Source organism: Ochlerotatus camptorhynchus, unplaced genomic scaffold, assembly GCF_037179485.1.
Source record: "Ochlerotatus camptorhynchus isolate MF236.1 unplaced genomic scaffold, CSIRO-AGI_Acam_v1.1 ptg000383l, whole genome shotgun sequence".
Lineage (NCBI taxonomy): Eukaryota > Metazoa > Arthropoda > Insecta > Diptera > Culicidae > Ochlerotatus > Ochlerotatus camptorhynchus.
Window position 1 is genome coordinate 1496377 of NW_027040870.1, and position 27959 is coordinate 1524335.

A 27959-nucleotide genomic window follows, 5' to 3' on the forward strand; every position below is an offset into this window, starting at 1 on the left:
GTACGATATAGCTGCTAGTTCAGCAACGTATACCGAACACGGCTTTTGAAGCTTGTATGAGGCGCTATGAAATATAATACGTGGAATACTCCAAAACCAGTAGACGCATTTATCACCGACCCATCTGTGAAAAATCTCTTCTCGGTGGGGACGTGGCGGTTTTTGTTCGCAAAAATAGTTGGGACAATCAAGGAACGGTGAGGCTCTGGAATTCCTTGAATCTCCTGCCTCATTGTGAGATCGAATCTCATGGAAGAACAACTGAAATTATGGGAGACAGCGCGATTGGGGTTGAACGAGGAGGGGGCGATGTCCAAAGTCATGTACTTGTAGTACAAGCTCATGAATCATGTTTGAGGATTCCGCTCTAGCAGCTTCTCAAAGTTTTCGATCACCAGCGGGTTCATGACTTCACAGCGGATGAGGAACCGGAACAATAAATCCGCAAAACGATTTGTTAAGGGGAGGACGCCCGCAAGAACTTCAAGACTCATGGTATGCGTCGATTGCATACAACCTAGCGCGATTCGAATGCAACGATAGTGAATCCTTTGGAGCTTCAATATGTGCGTCCCCGCCGCCGATTGAAAGCAAAAGCTACCGTACTCCAAAATCGAGAGAATGGTGGTCTTGTAGAGTCTTATCAGATCTTCCGGATGGGCTCCCCATGAAGTGCCGGTAATGGAACGAAGGAAATTGATTCGCTGTTGGCATCTCTGCCTCAGATACGCTATGTGTTTTCCCCAAGTGCACTTGGAATCGAACCAGACACCTAAATACTTAAACGACATGCTGTGAGTGATTGTTCTACCCATAAGTTGAAGCTGAAACTGTGCTGGATAAAGCTTCCTAGAAAAAACAACCATCTCTGTTTTCTCCGGAGAGAATTCGATACCCAGATTCATTGCCCAAGTAGACAAATTATCCAAGGTATCTTGCAATGGTCCTTGCAGGTCCGGTGCTGTTGGTCCAACCATGGAAACCACGCCGTCATCTGCAAGCTGCCTTAGTGTGCAATTTTCGGCCAGACATTCATCAATGTCTTTGACATAGAAGTTGTACAGGAGGGGACTTAAACATGAGCCTTGTGGAAGACCCATGTAGCTGATTCGTGCAATTTCCGTGTTGCCATGAGAGAAGCTCATTCGTTTCTCGGACAACAAATTAAACAGGAAATTGTTGATAATCGGAGAAAGCCCACTCGCATGGAGTTTTTCCGAAAGGATGTCGATGCAAATAGAATCAAACGCCCCTTTAATGTCCAAGAAAACTGAACCCATCTGCTGTTTTTCAGCATAGGCTAATTGGATTTCAGTTGAAAGCAACGCAAGGCAGTCGTTCGTCCCTTTGCCCCTACGGAATCCAAATTGCGTATCTGAGAGTAAGCCATTCGCCTCGACCCACTTGTCCAGACGAAGAAGAATCATTTTTTCTAACAGCTTCCGAATACACGACAGCATCGTGATGGGACGGTACGAATTATGATCCGGCGCGGGTTTACCGGGCTTCTGGATGGCGATAACTCTCACTTGTCTCCAATCATCCGGAACAACGTTGAGCTCCAGGAATCGATTGAACAAGTTCAACAATCGTCTCTTTGTGACGTCTGGGAGGTTCTTGAGCAGGTTGATATTGATTCGATCCATTCCCGGAGCCGAGTTATTGCATTCTATTGAGAATTCTACCATCGAAAACGGGGAGTCCATGTCATCGTTTTCCAGCGGCGGATCGCGAGTGTTGCATCGAACCGGAACCGAATCGGGACAAACCTTACGCGCGAAGTCGAAAATCCACTTGTTAGAGTACTCCTTTTCCTCGTTGACCGACGATGCCGCGTTACGCTGCCGCGTTACGCATTCTTCTGCCGACATTCCAGAGCATTTGCATGGAATTCTCCACTTCAATACATGACGCATTTGACAACAAACGTTTTGTTCCTGGGTTGGGTACAGTATCAAAGAGCTTTGGGGATGATGTGGCTGGCAGCAAGGCGAGCGAACTTTAAATGAAAATTAACTATTAAACAACAATAATTTATGGTGATCCTGAAAAGGGCTGTTTTGTCGTGATGGTTGAGTAACGCTGAGCTATTGGGGTGTTCAACACGGATGAGGCTGACGAGCTGTATGTTGTATGGAACTTAGATGGCATACATGGCCCATAATGACTCACGAAGAGCTACTGATTGCGGTGTGGCTTCTTCGGGGAATGGACGGTCATGTGGGCTGCTGCTGTTGATGACGACCGGACACCACCACTCACCACACGCGGTGTTTGAATAAGCACCGTTCAGTGAGACCGAATCGTATTCGATTCTGAAATCTGTGTTCGGGAAAGCGCTGTTTGCAGGCAATCGGTGATAATTTTGGTCGCTATTGCAACAGTGTAATTTTCAATAGTGACCTATTGAAAATTAATGAGGTGTTCAATTTAGCAGATTCGTAGCAAAATTTCTAATCGATTGGTTCGCGAGAGCATTTCTCGAATAATATTTCAATAGGTCCTATCTACTTTGATCTATTCCTGCCACGAAGTTTGATAAAGCAAACTCAAAATAATTTTCACTTCCATGCTACGTGAAAACATACGTAGATTTTTTCCATCATACTTTTCACGTAAGAACTATATGATTCTCATGTAGGGGCACTCATTTCATGAAGCTTAAACATCACATAGATTTCATAGTGGTTTCTTATACCATTATTTTTACTGCTATTTGCTGTTTTGTTTTCTTAATTTTAATGCTTATTACAACAAAATTCATGAAACTTCTTTATTCGCCTTAGAGCGTTCAATTTATTATAAACAAAAGAAAAACAACATTGCTATAAAACCCAATCAGGAACTCGATATTTGGTTAACGTGCCTCCATGGGACGATTGCACTTCCCGGCTTTATGGTAGCTTTGCCTTTGAAGAGAATCGATCAACGCAGATACGGACCTGTTGAAATGTTTATCTAGACTTATGAACATTTATGCTTGGATGGAAGATACTTTTGCAAAAATGGCGAAAACAAACATCCACTGTGGGAATCCAACCCACACCTCCCAGTTTTCTAAATGGGCACTCTACCACTATGATTCATTGAATACACTTTGGTGACTTTATCTAGAGATCTATCCAGTCTTATTTTGATCCTTTATTTATTCCGCTACTGGAACTACGGTCAATTTTCCCTTTTTTAAATTTTTAAATTCAGCATAACAAATTCTATTCATAACTCATAACTCCATAACTGGCATAACTCCATCTATTCATGTTAAAAATTCGATTCGTTTAGAAAAATTGGTATGCCACACGTTACTTTGTTGCAAAAACTGTGTTTGGAATCGCGTCTTTGATGTATTTAGAGAACCTACATTTGTACCTACACCTAGTATTTTGTATAAATTGGAATTTGGTTTTAGTCAAATGTATAAGTATTTGCGATACCAAGTATTTAATCTCATGAAATTAATGTTATTTGTGTTCTCCTTAACTTTTCCAGACCGCCTCCAAAATATCCGCGCCGAGCGGCTCCGGTCGAACCCCCCGTGATTCCTGCTTCAGCCATGCAAAATCTACGCAGGGACCAATCCTCCGATGGAACTCCGGACAGTCCGGGCAGTTCTCTGGAACGAAACATCAAGCCATCGGAAATCTACCGGCAAAAGTCGTCGGACTCGTTGGACGTCAAACTGGGTTCGCGATCTTCCAAAGCAGCCATCGAACTGGCGGAAGAGTTCGGCAAGAAACTACCAAAGTCCGATAGTCTCAAGTCAAAAGCATCCAGCACCGAGAGTCCGACGGGATCGTTGGGAAAGAACGTTGGAGTATCACCCACCGGAAGCCTGGGCAAGTTGGCTCACACCACAGGAAGCAGCGATAGTCCTACGGGAAGCTTGGACAAAATGAGCCATCGGGCAACCGATAGTTTGCAGTCAGTTGGCTCGAAAGAGTCGCTCGCCTCGGGTGGCGGTGGAACTGGTGCTATTTCGGAGAGGGTAAGTGAAATGATTACTAAACTTCAAGAATTTCAACAATTCAAATCTCATTTCCTTGCAGATTAAAAGCTACGAATCCATTTCTTCGCTCAGTTCGGACAGTATGCGAGTGGGACCGGGAGGTATTGGTACAGCGCAAGCTGAACAGGAACACTATTACGATACGGTCCCACTGGAAAATGGTGATGGGGATTATGTGTACATTCAGGCCGGTGGCACTGGCACCGGGTCTACATCTAGTCGAGATGATATCTCAACGGCAGGTAGCACACTACCTTTGCCGGCATCACATCCACGAAGTCACAACAGTAGTCAAACGAGCGTGCAGCTAGAACCAGAATCTCCAGGACGAAGTTCCAACTATGTCAATATTGACTACTTTATCCAGTAAGTGCTCTGCATTATTCTGCTTCTTAGATACTGATTTCTTTTTCTAACAAGTTCCATTTGTGCGGAAAGCGGTCAGAACCACGAGAACCGCAGCAGTTCAATCGATAGTGATGGTGAGGCTGATGGTGGCCCACCAGTACTGTTGCGTGCAATCTCCAATGAGACAGATTCTGGTCAACCAGGATTTGGAATATTTCGAAAGATTTCCGTAAGTGCATACGATTCCATTCAGAAACATCACACCGCAATTTCTCCTATGTATTTTTCAGAACGCTAATCGCAACACAATCATCCGGCACATCGTAACCAGTATTATTACCAGCGAGACGCTATATGTAGAGTGTTTGAACAAAATGAAGCAATACATGAAGGCGATACGGGCCACCTTGACTACGTCGCAACCTGTGATATCTGAAGAGGAATTTCAGACGATATTTTTTAAGATCGAAGACCTGCACGAAGTGCACTCTGAATTTCTGAACGAGCTGAGGATAAAACAGCAACCGCTCCCAGACGGTGACGAACTTTGCGTCGGTGAAGTGTTCCGACGGCTGGCAAGTAATATACACCTTTACGGGGCATTCCTGCATAACTATGGTCGTGCAATCGACACGGTTAAAAAGTGCAGTACCCACAGTCAGCAATTTAAGGAGATCGTCTCCAATATAGTATTCAAGAACCAAAACGAACAATCGCTCTCACTTGAAGAGCTACTTCACAAACCAGTTGCTCGGGTACAGAAAAATGCTTTGGTATTGGAGGATTTGCTCAACCAAACGCCAGAACAGCATCCCGATTACCATTCGCTACGGCAAGCATCTAAGACTATTCGAACCTTCCTGTCCGAGTTTAATGTAGTGCAAACCAAATCAATGTTTCCGGTAATGTCTGATGATTTTTCAAATTATTAATTAGGAATTAAATCGATAATGTAAATTTCAGAGTGACGACAAGGCCCTTCGCCGTTTAGTGAAAAACTCATTTATCGTCGAACTAGCAGACGGCCACAGGAAGTTGCGGCATCTGTTCCTGTTCAACGATGTCATCGCTTGTGCCAAATATAAAGCAGCCGGACGGGATCGGAATGGTTTCGAGTTTGAACTGAAGTGGTTCATCCCGCTGAAAGACATCGTCATTTGCGAAGAATCCGTCAATGACCCGAAGGAAGCCAGTCCCATCAATATCGTTCATCTGAAGTCGCAAGCCTGCACGGTGCGCGATCAAATCATGTTCGATGAGAAGGACGAGAAGAAGCAACGATCGAGCGGATCGAGAGCCGGTGATAAGCATAGGAAAAAGCTTGCCGATTTGGAAGCCCAGCTGGTACTGGCATCGCCGAATTTGGTTTTCAAGATCGGGAACAAGGCAACCGGCAAGACGATGACGTTCTTCCTCAGTTCGGACTTTGAGCGGACGCAGTGGATAGAATCGATTCTCACCCTACAGGTGAGTGATTTTATAATATTGGATCTACACCCACTGACTGGAATCGATCAAACTTTACCCTCTACGAATTCCATGAAACTTTGCATAATTGTTCGCTAGGGGCAATATAATGTTTCGGAGTATCCTATGTTTTTTTCAATAAATCCTAGCACGAAAACGGCTCCTCAACTAATCAAAATGACGAGTGTTACAGTAGGTGATTGTAGGAAACTGGATTGCGTTTTCAGAAGAAAAAAAAAATACACACTGATAAAAAAAAATCACAAATTTTGGTAAAACATGAAAATACTGTTAAAAACTTCGATAGCAATAAATTGCAGTTTTAAGCTTTTCAAACTTATTTTTATTTGAAAGCTTATCAAAAATGCCAACTTTTCTGATATTGGACATAAAAATCGTTGAAGGTCAACTTTTAGTAAATGTTTTGAACTTTTTTGCGGAACACAATAATTGTAGCTTAGGGTATTTCCGTTAAGGGCCTGTTCATAAACTACGTAGATAGTTTTTTTGGGATTATTGACCCCCCCCCCCCTCCCCCTGCGTAGACAATTGTCCATACAAAAAAAAAATAAAATTGGTATGGGTCGTGGATAATTGTCAACACATCCCCCCCCCCCCCATAAACTGTCTACGTAGTTTATGGACAGCCCCTGATATAGTATATAGTTTTTATATAGTAGGGGAAATGTTGGCTTCGGCAATACCTTATACCCTGGACAGACTATGGCTTATATCATGTAATATAAGCTATCTTGCAATGAGCACTCATACATCTAGTTTTCACTGGAAATCCTATGTATGAGTGCTCATTGCAAGACAGTCTATATTACATGATATAAGCCATAGTCTGTCCAGGGTATTAACCTATTATGGTCAGGGGGTAAACAACGTCCTTCAGAGCTCAATTTTGGCATTTGGATACATTGTGTTTCAGAACATCTATTGACCAAATTTGAGTGCTCTAGGACTTTGTTTACCCCCTGACGATAATAGGTTAAGTATTGCCAAAGCCAACATTTCCCCTATGTGTTACATGTTTTACAAACATATTAAAAAACAATTTTCGTGTTTTTCGCCTGTTTGAAAAAGCACTTAAACCATCACTTATGAAATGTATTTCCGATATTGCCATCCAAATTCAATGTTTATTCTTATTGCTTATGATGTTTTCTGATTATATACTCATTCAATGTTTCATATTTAAAGATCTAAATTGTTTGAGTTTCACCCATTTTTTTTTCTACATTCATCGAGCAATATCAAAGTAACCTCAAATCGAGGTGCCGGTGGTGTAGTGGTAAGCGTGATTACCTCTCACCCCAGCAGGCCTTCCCAGTCGGCGCCGCCGGGATGTTCTGAGGCATAACATCTCTGATCACGCCTTCCTTCGGATGGGAAGTAAAGCCGTTGGTCCCCGGTTCATGAGTTGATGGGTCGATAGGTAGGGTCCAGGTGTGGGAGCTGCCTTCCTGGCACGTCGGTAGCATTGGTGCTCAGCACGGAAAACAAGATCGACAGAAAAAACAAACCAAAGGAAAAAAAACCTCAAATCAAAAAACTGAAGTTCGGTCAGAAAACTAAAAAATAGTGCAAATGCTTTAATTTCCGTTAAACATATTACTAACGAATTGACTCTTAGATCCTCAGTATTTGTTTTAAAAATATAAAATTTGAAAAACATTCATTGCTGTAAAAAATATTTAGAATATACTTTAAAAACCTATTAATTTTACCCCGTTTTACGGTATTTGTTTCTCACAAATGAATACTTACTACTTATTTTTGTAGTTGTAATCTATATATATATAAATGAATTTCTGTCTGTCTGTCTGTATGACCCTTATAGACTCGGAAACTACTGAACCGATCGGGGTTTTTGGGGCCGGGAAAGGTTCTTATGATGTATCGAGACCCTCCCCCTGGTACTCCCATACAAATGAAACAGAAACTTCTGCATAACTCGAGAACTAATCAAGCAAATGGAACCAAATTTGGCATGTGGATGTTATAGGGTAGCCCCTTAGATAAGAGAGGAGGGAGGTTCTACGTACAATAGAGCATGCTTTTTTTTAACGCCACCTAAACTCAAGCTACACACCAAATTTAAATCGCTGAAAATCAGCAAAATTTCGCTGATTTTAGACTTGATGAAAGATCAGCAAACGTTTTAGCATAATAATGCTGCTGAATTTTTCAGCAATTCCAACTTCTGTCAAAATGACAACCTTTTACTGAAAATCAGCAATATTTCTTTACTGATCTTTCAGCAATTCAAAATTCTGACATTTGGTAGCCTTTTGCAGATTCAACTATTAAATTCAGTCAATTGAATTTATTTTCACTATATGAGCTTCCAGCTTCTGTAAAAGATCGTTGATACAAATATACGAATAATAAAGATAAAATCGCCAGACTCTTTTTCAAGTATCATTTATTAAATATAACCAGTGTCCGAGCCAGTGTCCTTACCTAGGTCCATAATTTTATTGTTTACCTCTTCCTTCTCCTGCGGTTTGACCGGTGGTGTACGAATGCAAAAAATACCTACTTGCGACTGTGATGCTAACAGTTTGACAGCTCTTTGATTGGGTGTTAGTTTATGTTAGCTGATTTTTTCGGTAAAAAATATCGTATGCTATTTTGCAGTAAAGCATTGGATTGGTGATTATGATCCAGCAATTCGTTCTACTGATAATGAAAACTTAAATTTGGTGTGTAATATTGAATCCCGAGCAAGGTCGGGCACACTCAGCTACTTACTCATAAATGGGTAAAATTTTAATCATTTAATGGGTAGTCACAGTTTCCCTCGAAAATGCTTACTTTTTAGTCATTATAGGGTATTTTGCGGTTACCGTTAAGTCAAATTGGTCGAATTCTAGCACATACTTGGTTTATTGCTAATAGCGAACAATTACAGTAGCTCCGCGCTAATAATGGAGCTTTTTTTTACATTGTTAGGTTGATAACATTGATTTGTATGGATTTGATAGTCGGTGTATGAGATCAACCCCGCTTTTTCGAATTAGTGGGGGGATACTGTATGCAAAGTTTCTAGAAATTCTGAGAGGCAAAATCTGAAATTCTTTTATTTTTTCGCTACTTGGCGTAGATTTACCGTGCCCATTGACCCGGGATGGGCAAGAAGATCTTTGTCGTTTAAGTTGTTTTTATTTATTTGAAAAATTTCTTGAAGTTTCTTTGTGATTTACCACTTTCTCGTATCGTTGTGTCATTCTAAAATTCAGCTAAAATTTTACTCGAGATTTCCGTAACATTGTTTCTAAAATTTCGCATGACTTTGTGTTATAATTTTCTTAGCATTCCTCCTAATTTTATTTCGTTCCGTCGATATCTAGTTTCTTTGAAATTTCAAGCCACAGAAGCCAGAAAATACGGGAAAGATTTGAAATTTTGGACAGGACAGACATCTTGAAACTACATATAAAAAGGAATAGTTGCTGCTTTATTTGCAAAATCAGTTTTCTAGTTTGCGTTTTCAAAATATAGCAAGTCAAGAGCAAGATTACTAACGACCATATTTGAAATTTGAATTTATTAATATTTTAGGTTTTGTTAAATCAAAGTCGTTTAAAGATGTGCAAACACCAATACCCAAATGCGGGTAGGTGGTGGGAGGGGCTCATGCACTTCTCTTTAGCTCAGCCGGTTGGCGTTGCTAGTTAGCTGATCATAAAGTCTGTTCCATTTAGAATTTGGCCGCACAAAATAGGTCATTTCTCCAAGGGGAAATAAAGTACAAAAACGCTAAAGGTATCATTTTGTAGTTTTTTTATTCAGCTTTAAGGGAAAAATACAACAAAAATTATTCGTCAGCTTTTCTTTCGGATGAATTTTTGAACTTTTCGCGGAATACCTCTCATCATGTCTTGCACAGTAGTACTGTCAACCTCATCTACCATCCTTTTCAACCACTTCTCCAAATCAGATGGTGTTTTGATTGTTTTGCCACATTTCTTCAATTTGTGCTTGATGATTGCCCAAAATTTTTCAATGGGACGAAAATCTGGACAATTTGGTGGATTGATTCTTTTCTCAATAAAATCGACATTATTCTGCTTATAACATTCTATGACATCGGGCTGTAATGGCAGCTGGCCAGAACTTTACGGGACCTTTGTATGATTGAATGAACGGCAAAATTATGTTCTGGAGACACTCCTCCTTGTAAAGTTGTCCATTCATAGTCGCTCCAGTGATGAAAACCTTTGTTTTCTTTCCGCAACTGCAGATGCCTTGCCAAATCATTAACTTGCGAGCGAATTTATCTGCAAAGACAAATTTGAATTTATCCAGAGCATCCCCCTTACGTTTAACAAAGTAAAAATTTTGGCCCGGGATTTGTCCAAAGCCCGTTTTTACGTAAGTTTCATCAAGTTTTCAAACAAGTATATGAATCCTGATGAAATTTTCACTACTAAATAAACAATCCTTCCAGATCAAAACGCTGTCAATAGTATCTTGCTACGACAACTAGAGGAGCTACAGTAATCAAAAAGAAGCGGCAAAATACTAACTGGAACAGACTTTATCTCCACTTTCACTGCAGCGTTGCCATTACTTTGTACTAAAATTCTGCAGACGGCATTCCATGTGTTCTCATTTCTACACATTTCCTGTACGGCATTTTCCATGTTGATGATGACTCTGCTAACAGTAGGCAACTCCCTTCGCACTGCATCAAATCTAGTCGAAGACCACGTACATCTGAATTGATCGAGTTGTGGAAGGTTACCTGGTTAGATGCAGTTTCATGGTCTTGTTGTAGAGCACCGCAATCAGTCGTACACCGGATGATTCTGAAAACTTTTAGGTCATCGGCGTACATGAGCCGGTGCGATTGTAACTGGTGACACAGATCGTCAACGAAGAAAACCAACATTAACGGACCAAGGTGGCTGCCTTGCGGTTACTTCCTGAACACACGAATCCAAGCTTAACGTATCCAGATCTTCCGTAGAGATAGGAGCATAACCAATCCACAAGCTAACCAGGAAATCCTAATCTTTCCAACTTTTTTAGCATTAACTCGTGCGGTACCTTGTCGAACGCTTAAGAAAAATGAATGTAGATACTGTCAACCTGGCTTCGGTCTTCAAGACTAACATTTAGTGTGCTAACGTACGACATAAGGTTTGTGATGGTTGAACGGTTCCTCACAAATCCATGCTGGAATTTGGAAATGACAGGCAGTGCGCAGCTGCATAGATTTTGTCGTGATTCATCGATTCCAAGATCTTCGAGATGCAGCATAGAATTTAAATAGAACGATAATTTTCCACGCCGTGAGTGCTACCAGATTTGTGTATCGACTTTACCGCAGCCCGTTTCCAGGCATCAGGAAAGACTCCCTCCGAGAGAGAAAGGTTCAATAAACAGCTAACAGGCTTAGCGAGCACATTGGTACATTGTTTGACAAACGAAGGAGGATGCTTGTCTGGTCCAGGGCCCGTAGGGATCATGCACTTATTACGTAAGATTTAAAAAAAAAATTTCTTACGTTTTCTTACAAGCAGGCAGGGAATCTCAGAAATACCGTCTGCGTGATAATGTTTGCACCATCGTACAACTAAGTGTAATGATCGGTCAAATGTCTGAACCCTTTGAGAGATTTTGCGGTAATAACGGAAAGAGAGAAAACGATAAGTGAGGCGATAAGTGATGTTCAGGAGAATGTATAAATGAAATAAACACTGTGCTGAATAGATCAGTTGGACTTGATACATACTGGAGTCAACACTTATATTTCTATTGTGGAAGAATCTCTACCCAAACGGAAACACATCAATAGCGACGAGTGGAAAATCTAAAAAAAATAGTTAGTTAAAAAAGTGAAGTAGTGAGGAAAGAAAAACTTTATTCTTGCAGCGGCGTTTGGAAGCGTGCGTGAAAAGAGCCGTGAAGCAAGAAGAAATTTGTGTTTTAGTGTGACGGTTGCTTATGATTGTCAGTGAGCGAAACAGAAGGTGATAATTAGCAGCTGGCACGTGTGAATACGGTGAAAAAAAAAAGTATTAAAAGCTTGTACAGTTTGTACAGAAAGTATTCGAAGCCGTCATTTTGAAAAATAGATGGCTCATGGTCTATGAAAAGAACCGTGGCCATTGTAATTCCAATTGTTCCACTTGGTCCGCCATTTCAATAGCGCAGGAGTGAGAAGCAAGACGTAGAGTGAAAAAGCTGATTTTCTTTGCTGGGTTTGGAATATAGCAGCCTAAAATTGGTGAGCCCGCGAAGGTATAAAAAAAAGTAAGCAGTTAATCATATTGAACTGAGTGAGTGCAAATTGGCAGAGAAAAATTACAGCGAGAACATTTCAAAGAGTGATTTACGGTGGATAAGAAATTAACGTACGTCGAAGGGTTACGATTTGCCCGAAGAAAAAAGTGTATTGGCGGAGATCACGGTGAGAGAAGAGAGAAACAGAAAATACATGCACGGTGGTAAGAGTAACGCTGCTGGACTTCTGGTGGAATAGTGAACCAGAGTAAGAGAAGAGCAGAGAGTTTATTGCACGGTAGCAGAGAGTTTCGTAACGCCGACGGAACAACCGACGCTGCTGGGTGAAACAAGTGTAACAATAAAAGAGAGTAAGATTCTGCAGATCAAGTAAGTCATTTCCTGTTTTTTTATTGCGTTTTTGTTGTAGGGTGTTTGCCATTATATACGTACTATTTGCGCCAGCATGTCTGCCTTAATTGGAGCCGTTGACCACTATGTGCGTGGTTCTAGTTTCGCTAGTTATATGAAAAGAATGGATATCTTGTACCAATTGAATAATATTGCGGACAACAACAAAAAAAATCTGTTTATTGCTTTGAGTGGTCCGGTTATTTTTGATGAACTGGAACTTATTTATCCGGGGCTGGACATTTCAGCCATGGTATACAACGATATGATCAGTAAACTAAAGGAAAGGTTGGACAAAGTGCAACCTAATATGATGCACAGACATAAGTTTAATGGGCGTTTGCAGGGAGTTGACGAACCGGCTGAAAATTATGTTTTAGCCCTAAAATTATTAGCAAGTCATTGTGGGTTCGGAGCGCATAAAGATGAAGCCATAAAAGATAAAATTGTTTTTGGATTGAGGGACCAGGAGCTGAAGCATAAGTTGTTGATGAGAGATGATATGACGCTGGAAGAGGTAGAACAGATGGTAATTCGGAGTGAGTTGGCTAAGTTCCGTGCAATGGAGTTGATGGAGCGAAATGAAGACCCAAGGGAGGTTAATTCGGTTAAATACAGATTAGGAAATGAAAGGCAGTGGAAAGGTATGGACAGAAGAGGTAGATCTGTATCGCGTGGTTACGATAGGCGATATCGCAGCAGAAGCAGGAGCACAAGCAGGAATCGTGAGCGTGTACATTTCGGTAGCAATCGATATGATCGTCGACATTATTATGAGGACCAACCGAGAACCAGTTATTCGAATCATTATAGAAATGAGAACCCTCACGTAAACGTAATTTGTAATTTTTGCAAAAAGAAAGGTCACGTAAAGCGTAATTGCTACAGATTAAATAATCGTAAATCGGTCAACTTTGTAGAAGAAGCGCCGGTAGAAATAGATAGCTATGATTTTAAAAGGTTACAGATAAAAGATTCGGAGGAAGAAGATGATTATCCATGTATGATGATAGCGAGCAGTCGTTTCAGCAAACCGTGTCTTGTAGAGGTACAAGTAGAAGGAATTAATCTGAATATGGAAATAGACTGTGGTGCAGCAGTCACGGTTATCAGCTTGGAGACCTACAGAAAGTATTTTAAAAACATCGAAGCTACAATTTGCAGCAGCCGCTTAGTTGTCGTGAATGGGCAACAGCTGAAAATCTTTGGCGATGTTTTTGCGAACAATGTTCAGCATCAAGTAACTTTGATAATACTTGATTGCTCGAGGAGTTTTGTTCCGTTGTTCGGCAGAAATTGGCTGGATGCTTTTTATCCTAGTTGGAGGAGTACATTTGGAAATGTGATCAGTATCAACACATTAAAAAAAACTGAACGAAATTTGGAGCAAAAGCATGCATTGGGGTTTGAAGCTGACCTTGTGCTTAGAGAGGAAAGGCCAATATTTCGTAAAGCATATGATGTGCCATTCAAATTACGGGAAAAAGTTATTGAACATCTGGATTCTTTAGAGAAGCAAAATGTGATTTCCCCAATTCAGGCACAATTGTAACGCTCATCGGAATCAGCTAAGGATTGTCGACACCCGGCCGAGTAGTACGACGTTTCAAGTGCCAATACAGCGGAAAAAACGGCTTAGAGAACTCGATGATTCCGACGAGGAGTTTCTCGGATTTCCGGATGTACCAATAAATACCGATTTTGGAAGCAGAGGATTAAAACAAGCGAGACGTAGCCCCATTGCAACGCGAAGCTTTACGCGGTCGAAGAAAAATGCTGAATCAACTATGGAAGGCCAGTAGCAAGATCAGTAGCATTGTTTTCAGTAGTAAATTATCAATGAGTCCTGGGATTTGCTACAAGAAAAACAAGAAGAAAAATATCAGGTTCAAAACTTTAAGAAAATGCATGGAAATGATTGAGTATATGTTTAGATTCAATTCGATTATGTAAAGTAGTGACGATTTATTGAAATGCTTTATTCTGAATTCTGATACAAGTTAGATTAGTTAAATCAGTTCATGTAAATTCATGAGTTCGAAATTAAATAGTTTTTTTTTTGTTTATGAATTAATGTTTGTTCTAAAGGAGGAAGGATTGTAATGATCGGTCAAATGTCTGAACCCTTTGAGAGATTTTGCGGTAATAACGGAAAGAGAGAAAACGATAAGTGAGGCGATAAGTGATGTTCAGGAGAATGTATAAATGAAATAAACACTGTGCTGAATAGATCAGTTGGACTTGATACATACTGGAGTCAACACTTATATTTCTATTGTGGAAGAATCTCTACCCAAACGGAAACACATCACTAAGGTTCCCGTTTCACCTGTGCATACAATGCCTTGGTTTTCTTTGCATGCACGTAACCTATAGCTCATACCGTAGTAGGCTGTGTATAAAAGAAAATGATTTACTTATGTCGTTTTCGTTTTTGCGGTGTAGCACTGGTGTAGTGTAAGCAGGAATAAGTGCGAGTCTTTGACAGCTCAACATTATTTGTTTGTAAACAAAGGTGCATCCTATATCTACACCCTAAAATATTTCGGTGTACGGCAGTGTAGCACCGGTGTAGCTACACCACAAAAACGAAAACGACATTAGTTTGACAGTTGCACCATGACGAAGTGGCAGCGTATTCGGCACGATGGCCCACGGGCAAATGTCGCAAAAAGACATTTCAATCGCCGTGGGAGTGTCCCGGTGGACCGTCAAAAGGGTTTGTAGACCGAGAAAAGAAAGGACAACTATCCGCGAAGGTGGCCACAGGTCGTCCAAGGTCAGCTCGGGTTCCGAGGGTTATCGCTGCTATCAAAAGGAAGATTCGGGTGAGTCCAGTGCTTTCAATAAGGAAAATGGCAAAGGAATGCGGGATCAGTGACTTTACGGCACGGAAGATCGTAAAGGAAGATTGCGGGGCGAAGTCGAGGGCACCGAAAAAAAAACTCACATGATTATCAACCACATCCGGGAGCTACGAGTCGAACGATGCAAGAAAATCTTGAACTTCCTTAAGCGAAAAAATCCGGTAATCCTGTTCACCGACAAGAGCATGTTTACCGTCGATCCCGTATCAAATTCCAGAACCGACCGGTATATTAGTTCTCTTTCGGTAAAAGACGTGGCCGACGAGCACAAGAACGTGTATTTGACCAAGCATCCTGCTAGCGTTATGGTGTTTGGATTAGTGGCTTCCGATAGCAAAAAAATGGACCCGGTGTTCATTCCAGAAGGCGACAAGGTCGCATCGGGATGGGGGACTACATCGGGATTTTAAGTAAGTATGTTCTTCCGTGGATCAAAGAACATTACGGTCGGAAGCCAAATGTTGTATTTCAACAAGATGGGACTCCGTGCCACACCTCGAACCGCATTCAGAAGTGGTTGCAGGAACATCTTCCGTTCTGAGCGAAGAATATGTAGCCGCCATCCAACCCCGATCTTAATCCGCTGAATTACTCAATATGGCGCGTCATGAAGGCCAAAGGCCTGTTCTAAACGCCATCCGAGTACAGCAAGCCTCAGACAAACATTGACCCGTACCTGGAGAGAAATGGATCCAGATTACATTATTAGAACCTTCCGTGCATTCCGGAAACGTGTGGAGGCCATAATTGCAGCAAATGGAAACTCGATCAATGATTAACATAGTTTAAGGCTCTGAGATTGGGGGATTTAAATAAATAAAAAACTCGAAAACGAAATTTTTGAAATTTTTTTAATTTTGACATTGCTTAATGGTGAGAACATTATCACGCATACGGTACCTTACGAAATCATGAAGAGTACAGAACACGTTAGATCTTATTAAGAGGGAGTTGGGGTAGAAAAATCCCAAGAAATCATACGTGATATGTGCATGGTCGCTTAAACGAACCGATAGAGCTCAGAGCGTTTTCAACGTCTGCTATTGAGAAATAGGCCTTTATGAGTTAATTGTGTACGATTGTAAGCTTTCCACAAGATTAGGGAAAACAGGTGGAGAATCCGAAGAATAAACGCTTTGGAAAAGGCAGCAAATAATTTTGCAGATAACGTCACCAAACGACAGCGTACAGAGTTGGACACTCCCCTCGTCTTTATGAAGTTCTAAAAGATGAAGGATTGGCTTTCACTTCATCCTGGATTCGAGATACATACTAAAGGAATGAAGAGGAAACACTAGCGTTGTATTCAGTATTGATCCTTTGGAGGAAATTACTGTTTGATGGAGTTCTGTGGCGGAAAAACTGACGACAAGCTTTCCAAAGAACATTCCGGCGGTGTCTTAAATCAGCATTCCACCATACTTGTCTATAAGACCGGAGCAAAAAAACTCTGCTCTGGAGTTTCTCGACTAATTGATTCGAAAATCTCGTTGTAAAAAACTAAGACTGCTAGGTTAACGTTGGCTCCGTTGAACAGATTTTCCCAGTTTTTCGAGCTTAATTTGTCACAAACAGCGTTCTAATCGCAGCGGTTGAAATCAAAGTCCCGTTCTGTAGCTGTTGATGAACGACGATCATCACGTATGTCTAATCGTAGGACGAACGCATTATGATGGCGATGATAAAATGCTTGAAGGAGCTTTAATCACTTCCACCAAGGCACGAAGATCAAGCCTATTTTCGTTGACGTTATGCATGTCACAGATTTGTTGAAGTCCGCTGGTTACCAAGCTTTCAGCTAACGCAAGATCCTGCTCAGAGGAACCGTTCTTGGGCAAGTAACCCTCGATGTCTTCGTCGAAAGACCACGACAAGTGGGGAAGGTGGCTGTCGCCAACAACCATAACAGTATCACATACAGCAGCAGCATTTAAATTCTCTAAGGCAGCTTCTGAATGCCGAATGTACCTAGCGTTCGGGTTCGCTAATTAGGTCTCAGATAAATACCACACACCAAGACTGATTACTCTACGATTGTTCTAGTCGAACGGACAAACTTTGTAAAGGGAAGATCTAGAAAGGACGTAGCCTTTTTGGGTGACCAGCCATGTGGAAAAATACGCTAAACGTTTGTTTACGTTTGATGAAACACCAATGTTGGACTCCCTCCCCCTTGTTGCATATTTTAGTGACTAACGCGTTCGCACGTGGTCGATCTGAGATCAGCTTTTTCCAAGTGTGCTTACAAATATTCTTGCGTGCAAATTATGTGCAACTGATGACCTTCATAAAATAACGACCTTCACGTCGTCAAAGTTGTCACTTTTTAGCCTTTTTAGTGTATAGATCAAACTGTAATAGTAACGGGTGTTCAATAAAAAATGAAAATTTTTGCAGTCATATACGAAGTAAAAAACAATTTTTTTTTTCAACGAATTCAGTAATTTTTATTAAAAACAATGTTTATTCTATTGGAGTTTTTTTCTTTATTGTATTGGAGAAGGGGCCCTGGTCAGCCGTACGACGCAACTTAGTCGCGATGATCTCACAAGAGCGCTGTTTCCCGATCAGTAGGAACCCAACTCCCCACAATGTTGGGTTGCAGTTTCTTGTCTAACTATTCAACTTTATCTGTAATTCGCAGCAATCATGCAATCTGCCTGGACAAGTGCCAGTCCAGATCTACGACCTCCAAGCGTGGATTACCGCTTGCCAGGCGCTCATTAAAACCGAAATGGGTTCCTACTTGATGAGGAACGCTCGCGACGAGAGCCTACTGGTGGGAGATTTACACCTAACGATACAGGGTCTGAGTGGATTCGAGCAGCCATGCGATCTCTTCATTTGCGTCGAAATCGATTCCTACGGGCACTACTTCCGCAAGGCAAAGACGAAACTTGTCTGCCGAAGTGCTTCACCCAACTGGAATGAATCGTTTGTGCTAGAACTGGAGGGAAGCCAGAACCTTCGGATATTGTTGTACCAGGACGATGTTCAAAGGCCCATTCTGAGGGCTAAGCAGATTCTTAAGGTATGTACATTGTGAAAATCTTTCTCGTGACGGTGATGTAAATGACATGGCTATGATCGTATTTACAGCTCAGTCGACAGTGGCTTCAGGAAGCACCGATGACGAAAGTGTTGAAGTTGTCGGAAACTCTTGCATTGAGCACAGTAATTCGATTCGTTCCTGGTGAAGTAACACTGCGCCGGGTTCCTACTTCGAAACCGGGAGCGCTCTTCGGTGCCAAACTTCAGCAAGTTATCAAGTAAGTGTCGAAAAACTATCTCAATTCTGATACTCTAACGAAAATTAAATCCTTCAGACGGGAGAAACGTGACATTCCATTCATTGTGAGTGCTTGTGTCCGCGAGGTAGAACGACGGGGTATGTCCGAAGTTGGAATCTATCGAGTATCCGGATCTGCCTCGGATGTAGCCAAGTTGAAGAAATCTTTCGAAACAAATGCCTACGAAGCCGAGCAGCTGCTCAAAGAGGTGGACATCCATTCGGTGACTGGTATTCTCAAGTCGTACCTTCGAGACCTTCCGGAGGCCCTCTTCACCGACCAGTATTATCCAAAGTTTTTCGAGACTTTCAATCGACACTCGAATTTGAACGAGGCGCTTCGAATCGACGCGCTGCATAAAATTTTCGTCGAACTACCGCCACCGAACAAGGCGACTATCCATCTGCTGCTGGATCATTTGATGAGGTAAGAGGTATTACGTTTCTGACACAGAGCAATCTGTAACGTTTTTTTTTTGTTTTCTCAATTTTAATCGCAGGGTGCATCAGCAAGAAATCGAGAACAAGATGTCCCTTCACAACCTGGCAATGGTCTTTGGCCCGACGTTATTGCGGCCAGGTCCGACCACGACGAAACAAAAGGATTTGCTCGAGTCCAGCACAGCCGATGTCATGACGCAAGCTGGAATTCTTTACAGCTTTCTACAAGCCAGACTGAAGTGAACACGTTTAATACGATGATAATTGATACTGCTGATGACTATTGAATGGATTAATAAGGGTATGTTTGAATACAGTTTACTTTTTCTATCGTATTACTGATAGTAGTGATAGTATTTATTAAGATTCGCGTGTAGCAAAGACTCGGCAAAGTTATCGGAAGGAATGGATTTTTTTTCTTTGTGTTTGTACTCTTTCGTTAAATCTACGTGGCAATCGATTCAATGTAAGAAAAAGTGCTGCTAGACTTTATTAGCGAATTTTGTTTTTAATAATAAAAACTCTTACTTTTGCTTACTTTCATTTTTAAATGCTAAAAGCATTACGTTATTTTAAGAAGCTCTGGCTTATGTGAGCTTGAAAATGTAGCAAAAAAAAAATTGCTACTTTATTAAGACGTTGTATATTCCTTTGTTAGTCTCTAGATTACGGAACTGTTTAATTTTAAAATACACCCTAAATAGCAGGTAACCAAATTTAGTCATTTTCAACTGTTTCCTATGTAAATTTTATTTTTCATGTACATTTGCTTATGTTGTATATATTAATGGTTTGATTTAGCTTTTAGGGCAAACAAAAAGTCATTATTTCTGGCAGTTATTTAAGCAGATGGCCTTCCGGGCGGTGAAAAGATGTGTTATATGCATAGTTTGCAAGGTGTTTATCTGAATATATAACGTAGGCTCATAAGCGCGACACAAAGCAGCAAGTACATTCGCATTATCAAATATCGTTACAAGCATTAGGTCCATTAATCAAGTGTATTAATTAATGCAATTTATTAAAAACTGAGTTATTATTAATTAAGTCAGAACCGACTACAACAGGCTTTGAAAAGAAAAAGAAAAACCTTAAATCTAATACTGGCAAAACAATCAAGTATCTTCTTTAAACAGCCAAAACAACTATCGAAACACACATACAACATTCGCTGCTTATGTATTGAATGCAATATTTGTATGGAATTATTATGAATAGAGGAAGTGTTTACTGAGACAAGACTTTTTCATAATCATCAACAATATCGGTATTTTCCAAGCAACAGCACGTATTTGCGACCCAATAACAAAACGTATTATTATGATGTCACTTAACGACAAACACATACACGCAGCAAGTTAATGCTGAATTTATATTGTAGGACCTTTTCCTCCAAAGTAAGAAAAAAACGCAAAATAAAGCAAACTTTTCGTATTGTGAAAATTGCGGAACGTTCTTACTTAGTGAAATAGCTGACGAAAGAAAGCCCTAGGATCAGAACATATCGAAATAATTCTAAGATAGGCATAAAGTTGGGACCGTAATCCGAGGGCAAATTGATTATGTTTTATTTTAAATGGCATTCCCAGGGATGGATCCTGGAGGAAGGATCACTCAGTTTTTAATTTTTGGCTTTCCTCTTTAAGGGAACATGCATAAATGACGTAGCATTTGAGGGGGGAGGTGGGGGTTTCAGAATTTGTGACCGGCCATGTATTGGATATAGCCAAATACGCTACGAGGGGGGGAGGAGGGGTCTACAATTGATCAAAAATATGCTACGTCATTTATGGATGCTCCCTAATACTGAGAACGGCTGTACGGGTACGCTTCTCATTGTGTAACGCATCGAGGAGAGAAAAGTAATTCACACTTTGAGGTTTTTTTTTAGTTTGAATGCGTTGTTGCGATGAGCTGACATTACAAATGCCGATAGGGACAGTTAAAAACATGATGCCGATAGGAACAGTATAACAACATAATGCTTTTATCATTCAAATGTATGGAATGGTAGACCAGAGCAAGTTGAAATGCGCAGAAAATTTAAACGGAAAGCGTGTCTATAAACGAATGTGAATTTTATTTTTTCATTGCTGCAATTTGATTTTGGGATCTCGAGGGCCGTGCAATTAAAAGTTAAGGTAATTTGAATAAGCAATATAATTCATAGCAACACGATTTAGTGTTGCTTATACCTAGTAGTTTATAAGGTGCACGGTAAATGAACTAATTTTCACTATATCGGAGATGAAGGAGCCTACGACTGTAAATTGAATGAAAGAGTCGTTCTGTTGTTTGAAAATCAGTACGTTTACTTTACTGCCTTCCTACACAGCAAAAAAGTTGTTGAATATTACATCCAACCTGCTGCGCAACCAGGGGCCACATTACTCAGCGCGAAACGAAACATTTTTTGAACGAATGGTTGTATGCAAAAGTTTTTCGTTTAGAGCTGCGCAACGAGGAACAGGGTGACGGCGATAACCGATCCTTGTGGGACACCCGTTTCCACGGTGAAAAGCCGGGATTTGGTGTTGCCGACTGCGACTCGGAATGAGCGATTGGACAAGAAGTTCTGGATGAAGTGAACGATGGGTCCGTTAAGACCCCAGTCGATTAGTTGCTTAAGGACGAGGGGCGTCCACGTTCTGTTGAATATGCCTTCGATATGTCGAGCGATACTATCTCGGTGTGCAGACCACTGTCGTAGGCGTTCTTGAGAACTTCCCCTAGGGTTGCGAAATAGGTGGACGTTCCGAAACCTTGTCGGAAAGCGTGCTGTCGGTGATCAAGGAAATTTCCAGCTTCGAGGTGTAGCTTCAGTCTTCGATTGACCATACGCTCTAGGACTCTGACCATACAACATGTTAGCGCTATTAGACGGAACTTGCTGACTTCACGGGTGGCTACCCCGGCTTTCGGGATGGGAACTACCAAGCTTTCACTCCATACTGCTGGGTACCCGTTAGTGAGCCAGAGCTTGTTGAAGAGGTCTAGCATCCGTAGCAGTCCTGGTACCGGTATCCTCTTGAGTAGAGGATATCCGATTTCGTCGGGTCCCGCCGACTTCCCGTTGTTGCAGCGAAGGGCATGCTGCAGTTCCTGCCAAGAGAAAGCTTGGTTTATACCGGTACTGGCGGTGTCGGAGGGTACTATGAAGTCTGCGATGGATGCGGTCGATGGCTTGGTTTTCTGATTAAACTTGTTGTCATACTTGTCAATGGTTGCGAGCTCTGCGAAGTAGGTACCGAGTTCATCAGCTACCGTTTCCGGATCGGAAACCGTGGAACCATTAACCTGGACGTTTATTGGTGTCGTGCGTCGTTTCCCACTAAGGGCGTTGATTCGCTGCCAGAGATCGGCCGAGGATTGCGGTGCGTTCATCCCTTCCAAAAAATCCACCCAGCTGGATCGCTTTCCATCACGGATTTCTTGTCGGCATTGGTTGTGTATTTTGTTACAAGTTCCCCGGTAGCAGTAGAGCAGAACTACCGTAGGGCCAACAAAACACAAACACTAATCGGCATTTGCTCCAACCAAAGCAAAAGAGTGTCGAATAACAGTTTAACATTTATTCATTCGCACCCATTCTCCCACATTCCTACTCCTGATTCCTACTTCCTCTTCTTCCTCTCTCTATCCTTCGTACTTTTCCGGCAACCTTGTGCCTCCTATCATCTTTCCAACTATGTCAATTTTTCTTCTTATGAGTACTCACTTTGCCGGTCGGGTGCACCCTTACCGTCGCACAAACGCCGTCTCGATGATGCTGCTATTCGCACGTCTGTTCGGCTCCACACGCACAACACACCTGCGCTCCTGCCGTCGCTCTGGGTGGGAATTCACTCCTCGAAACACCGTCGATCATATCAACGTAAGTGCTCGCGGGTTCGTTTCCCTCCACGTTGGACGTCGCTTCCGTCGAGACCACTAGTTGCTAGCGGTGTGCCCCGTCGCTTCGATGTCGCAAGCACTCCGAGGAGAATAAACCTCGCCTGAGGGTTCCGCAGGTGATGCGGGCTTCGACACTGACCACGTGTCACGATCACGAGACAATCCGATCCAATGAGGTGCTGAAAGTATGGAACAAAAGCCTTCTTTTGAAGGCTTCGTCTTTCGATGCCACGATCCACCGCGGCCGGGCGCTGTCCGTGCGATCGGATCTCGTGCTGCTGATCGTTGTCAATTCTCCACGTGCACCTCTTCTCGCTGCCGGTATGTACGCTTTGTGTGGCGAAAATCTTTTGATTGCCGCGCCATTTCCAAGCGGGCCGTTTGCAGATCTCTTCGTTTCGGATCTTTTGGACACTGCCGCAATCTTCCGATATCCGTCGGATCGAAAGGCGGTCGTTTTGGCACCACTCACCGCCGAAATTGCAGCCCGCGCGCCGACGAAGAACAATTTTCACCACGCACTCTACTCGCACTCGCGACAACCAAAGAAACGAATATTTTCGGGTTCTTTTCCGACCCACGCTCTTTTGCGTGCTGTTTGCATGGGAATCTTTTCACTTCTGCCTTTCGCTGTGTTCGACGGATCCGGTACAGGCTGATGTGGATGTGTGTGTGCGTGCGGAAGCACAGTCAGCAGACTCAATGCTGAATCATTATTCGTCAAAACAATTTGCGTTGCTCGTTCCTTGTCAAGCGATGTGACCTCTGCAGCATCTTTTGTTTATGCACGTTCGAATGTAAGCAGCAATTGTGTAAAATTACTCGTTTTTACCAAACACAGGAAAAAATTACAACCCAAATCTAAAACGTAACACAACTCTACCGTAGCGGAAGAATTTTTTATGAATCGGTGATCAAACGATTCATAAAAAATTCAAAACTCATCCCTCAGGATGTTGGTCAGAGACTTCAACGGTCAACAAAACTCTTGAGCAGACCTCAAGTTACAAAATTCAACTAAATCGAAACATAAAACGTACGCAAGCCTCGGCTGCTTGCCAGATCTTAATCTCCCATCACTACCTGAACTGCCTAATCTAAATGCTTACAACCGCCAGCTGCTTCTGGCAGAACTACTTCGACCTTCCAAATCGTCTCTGACCTTGTCCTTGTCCAAGCTTCCACAAATCCGTGCCCACTACGGCGAACATTCAAACGGATTCTAGCCTATTGATATAGCAATAATAGGCTCAATCTCACACAAAACGAAAAGAAGCTTAGATATTAATGATTGGCTTAACATATTAATATTTACAAGGACTAAAATGGTTTGTATTGGTTTATGCGGTGCATCTGAGAAAAGTTGCATTTCCGCGACTAAATCGTCATGAGCCCAGAGTGAGGGGTTTTACCGTGCCCCGAATCGCGTTGCTTTGGGATGGAAATTTCATGACGATCCCCAGAGATTTTAACCTTTGGGAACGCATTCGAGTTAACTGGACACGCTTGAGGAAGTACGTGAACACCAATCCAGTCTTGGATGTGTTGTGCCGGGTTTTGTGTTTTCTTGCTTGGTAGCTGGCGTAGCTCATAGCTCTGTTGTCAGTGGTTAGTGGTTATAGTTGGTGATGAGCTGGTTTGTCCCGATCGGCGAACGGCTTGACCACTTGGTGTGTTTTGGTGTGAGGTCTCCTCTTCCTGGTTGGCAGTTGTTTTGCGGACATAGCTTGATGATATGCACAGTTTGTCACGTCTGGCAACGGCATGTCAGCGCGAAGCATAAACATGGTCAGTTTCTCTCGCCCTGACTAACGGCCTGCCCGGTTGGGCTTCTCCTTCCTCCGTCTTGCTGTAACGACTTCGGTTGGCCGCGGAGCCTGGTGGATTGCGCAGTTTGTCACGTCTGGCAACGGCATGTCAGCGCGAAACTACGGTAGTGACAAAGGGCCTCCTCTCTGTCGTGGTGTCCGATGGGGAGCCGCTTTACACGTCGAAGTGCCTTGCGCCGGGCTTTGACTGCCTAGTATCGTATCTTCATTTCGCCAGCGGAGGTCTTTTCTCCCCGGTACGCTGCTGGTCTTGAGGATCGTGGTCGTTGCTGCTTCGTATATGGCGTCCGAGACGTCCTCGATAATGTCCGGGTTCCGCTGTAGTAGTAGAGTTTCCATAGTGGTGCCGTAGCTTTCCCAGTCCGCTTGTTCATACTGCCATCGCGGCCTCCATGTTACCGCCGAGACGAAGGTCGCCGAGAGTTGAATTTGTATGGGGTAGTGCTCACTACCGTACTGGTCAGAGTTAACGTTCCACTGCGTTTTACCAGCGTTTTAACGTTCCACTGCGTTTTACCATCGTTCAAGATTACCGTGCGTGCCACGAAGGTCCGACCGAAGGCAACCCCAATTTGAGTGGTGCGCGTTGACGTCCCCAACTAGGATGCGTGGTTCAGGTAATTTCATTAGGGTCTCGCTGAGTTGACAGTTGAGGTTGCCGATTCGTCCACATGGCAAATAAACGCAGGCAACGGTGATGTTAACTGGTTCTGTAAGTTGAACCCAGAGTATGGGTAATTGTGAGTCCAAGTCGATAACCCGGAAAGGTACCGTGTTTAGTACCCCAATGGCTACGGAGTGTCGGAAATTTCTACCGCTTTTCTTTGTCCAGCTGTATCTTCCGTCGAGGGAGCGGTTCATCTGTTCGACGGAGGCTTTGTTTACCTCCTGCAATGCGATGACCCAGGGGGGATCAGCTTGGTAGAGAAGCTCGAGGTCTCCAATCCGCTGCAGGAAGCCGTTAACGTTCCATTGGAGTATAAAGTTGGTCGACTTGGGCAAGGCCGGTGTGGGGTACGGGCTGTTCGATACGGTGGACCCGGTGTGGCTGCGGTGCAGGCTACCGCTGTGGTCGTCAGGCGGATCTATATTCGTAGATGGTGAGGATTTCAAGATATAACTTAAAGATACAGGAAGTTCACATGTACACTAGCGCCGCGTAGTGATAGAATTCCAAATTTATCTGCACTCCATCACCATTTGGAATGCCTTGATAATCTTACTTATAAATGACGGAAACAGAAGCTTCTTAGAAATCCAGAACCTAGTTTTACGAATTGATTGTTTTTTACAGATGTTCCGGATTTTTCGGTGGATCCCCCGGGGGTCTCCATATCACGAATTCATTCATTGATACACTGCGACCAGTGAGTTAATCTATTGTAGTATATCACATGTCCTGAGTTTAGTGAATGTCGTATTACTCCATCACTATTGAGAAAGTATTCGGTTTTGATACAGCTGTCATTCTTGCCTTCATCGTAAGGAATCGTTTCTAATTGAAAGGGGGGAGAGGTAGCTCATCGATTCTTCCGGTTCGCCTCCTAGCATCGTGCTATAAGGTACCAGGCGATAACCAGGGTAGTTGATCCATAGCTCGATGACGTCATTTCGTTGACGTCTGCAATGGGAAATTCTCATAGCAGGCGTTGACGATGGGACGTTGTCGAGTTGTTGAATAGCAACTATCGTGGTAACTCACCGATTACCTGTCGATCTGTCAAATTTGGAAAGACGTCTGCATTGAATTGTCTCATATAAAAATATTCCGCCCACTATATCACAAGAAATTGCGAGTAGCTGAGTGGAATGGAGATAAGTTAAGCATTGGGTACAGGACCAAGTCTCCCCTGGGTGGTGCCAAAAGATGAGCGCAATAGAATCATCAAGTTGCCATAAGGCACGGAATGAGACTATTGCATGGCTGGGTAGTCAAAGTCTTCCATTCGTTAGTCATTTCAGGTGGATTAGAACAGGTTTAGGTTTAGGGTGGGCGTTGGCCAGATTTGGATTTTTCAGATGTAATCCTGGATAGGACCCTGTCATTGAACGTTGCGTGAAAGTGGAACTTAATGAAGGCCTAAGTACTTTTTCGTAGTTTTTAGTTTTCGGATTTGAAAGATCGTCGGTTACAGTGGCCTGCTTACTGAGCAGAAAAACGCTATCGGATCGGGTGCTACTCAATTTTTTGCGAGTAAAACACACGCTGTTGCGAGACTGCACTTTCATTTCCAAAGAGACGTGAAAGAGCATTTTAAATCGTGCAGCATATTTCATTCTTCTTGTGTTGGAGAGCTGCCGCTCCAACGGTGTTAAGTCTCTTTCTCTCTCTCTCTCTCTTTGTTTCTCCGACAGTGTACTTTCTCTATAACTGTAGCGTTGTAGGATAGCTAGCATCAGTGCTGTTAATTTTCATATCATTCGATTGAAGATGAACCAATACAACTATTAAATCGATTCAGAGAAAAAAAATCTCTCGTGCCCATCATTTGAAGAGCCCCTTTCTCATTCGAAGCTCATTGTCACTGTCAATTGAGTCTCCCACTATCATTTGATATACGACAGTGGAGTGTGCAAGAAACCCAGCAAAATGGTCCCGAACAGACAAGTCAGCCCGATGTCGGATCAATGTAAGGCTAATTTAGGGTCGATGTCGACCCAATGTCGTGTTGTTGTCGGGTCAATTTGAAGTTTATGTCGGGTCAATGTCAGGTCAACATCGGGTTGGGGTTTGATAGAAGTCAGGTTGGTGTCGGGTTGGCTTACATTTTTCGCCGGAATGTCGACCAGAGCTAACCCCCTAGTGAAGAAAATTACACATCGATCTTAAAAACATCTCTTTAGGAAAAGCATCAAAATTTACATTTTCCTACGCTTCTGCAACATATCTAGAGTGATTTGAGATTTGGGCGTAATTGCATTTGTAAACAAACACGTCAATCACCGATTTCTCGCGAATAAAAGCTCAATCTCGAAAAGTAATAACACTATGAGGTAGAGGAATTATTCCTCTATCATTTGGTATAGTTTGTTTGTGAGATTGAGCTTTTATTCAAGAGAAATCAGTAATTGACGTGTTTGTTTACAAAAGCAATTACGCCCAAATTTCAAATCACTCCGGATATATTATATGAGTGTAAAAATATTCTGCACCCAGCCTAAAATAT

The 27959-nt window shown here is 42.4% G+C and overlaps 3 protein-coding genes across 6 annotated transcripts in view; all 3 read left to right on the forward strand.

Annotated features, from left to right (window-relative positions):
• The window catches only part of LOC135710451 (active breakpoint cluster region-related protein), a 190615-nt gene extending 170103 nt beyond the window's left edge, over positions 1-20512 (forward strand). For 3 of the 4 annotated variants that reach the window (XM_065233025.1, XM_065233027.1, XM_065233026.1), the window contains 9 exons: positions 3490-3985; positions 4047-4372; positions 4427-4583; positions 4645-5256; positions 5318-5821; positions 17984-18370; positions 18439-18608; positions 18666-19055; positions 19129-20512. In XM_065233025.1, the coding sequence (XP_065089097.1) occupies positions 3490-3985; positions 4047-4372; positions 4427-4583; positions 4645-5256; positions 5318-5821; positions 17984-18370; positions 18439-18608; positions 18666-19055; positions 19129-19312 (3226 nt within the window). In that variant the 3' untranslated portion in view covers positions 19313-20512. Of the gene's footprint in view, positions 1-3489; positions 3986-4046; positions 4373-4426; positions 4584-4644; positions 5257-5317; positions 5822-17983; positions 18371-18438; positions 18613-18665; positions 19056-19128 lie in introns of those variants that run through there. The other variant, XM_065233028.1, reaches the window with a different exon arrangement.
• The window catches only part of LOC135710460 (uncharacterized), a 189751-nt gene that overhangs the window by 125807 nt on the left and 35985 nt on the right, over positions 1-27959 (forward strand). The window lies entirely within an intron of this gene.
• LOC135710429 (uncharacterized) lies at positions 13321-14290 on the forward strand. The gene is made up of 2 exons (XM_065233001.1): positions 13321-14075; positions 14137-14290. The coding sequence occupies exon 1, from the start codon at positions 13476-13478 to the stop codon at positions 14022-14024; it is 549 nt and encodes a 182-aa protein (XP_065089073.1). The 5' UTR covers positions 13321-13475; the 3' UTR covers positions 14025-14075; positions 14137-14290.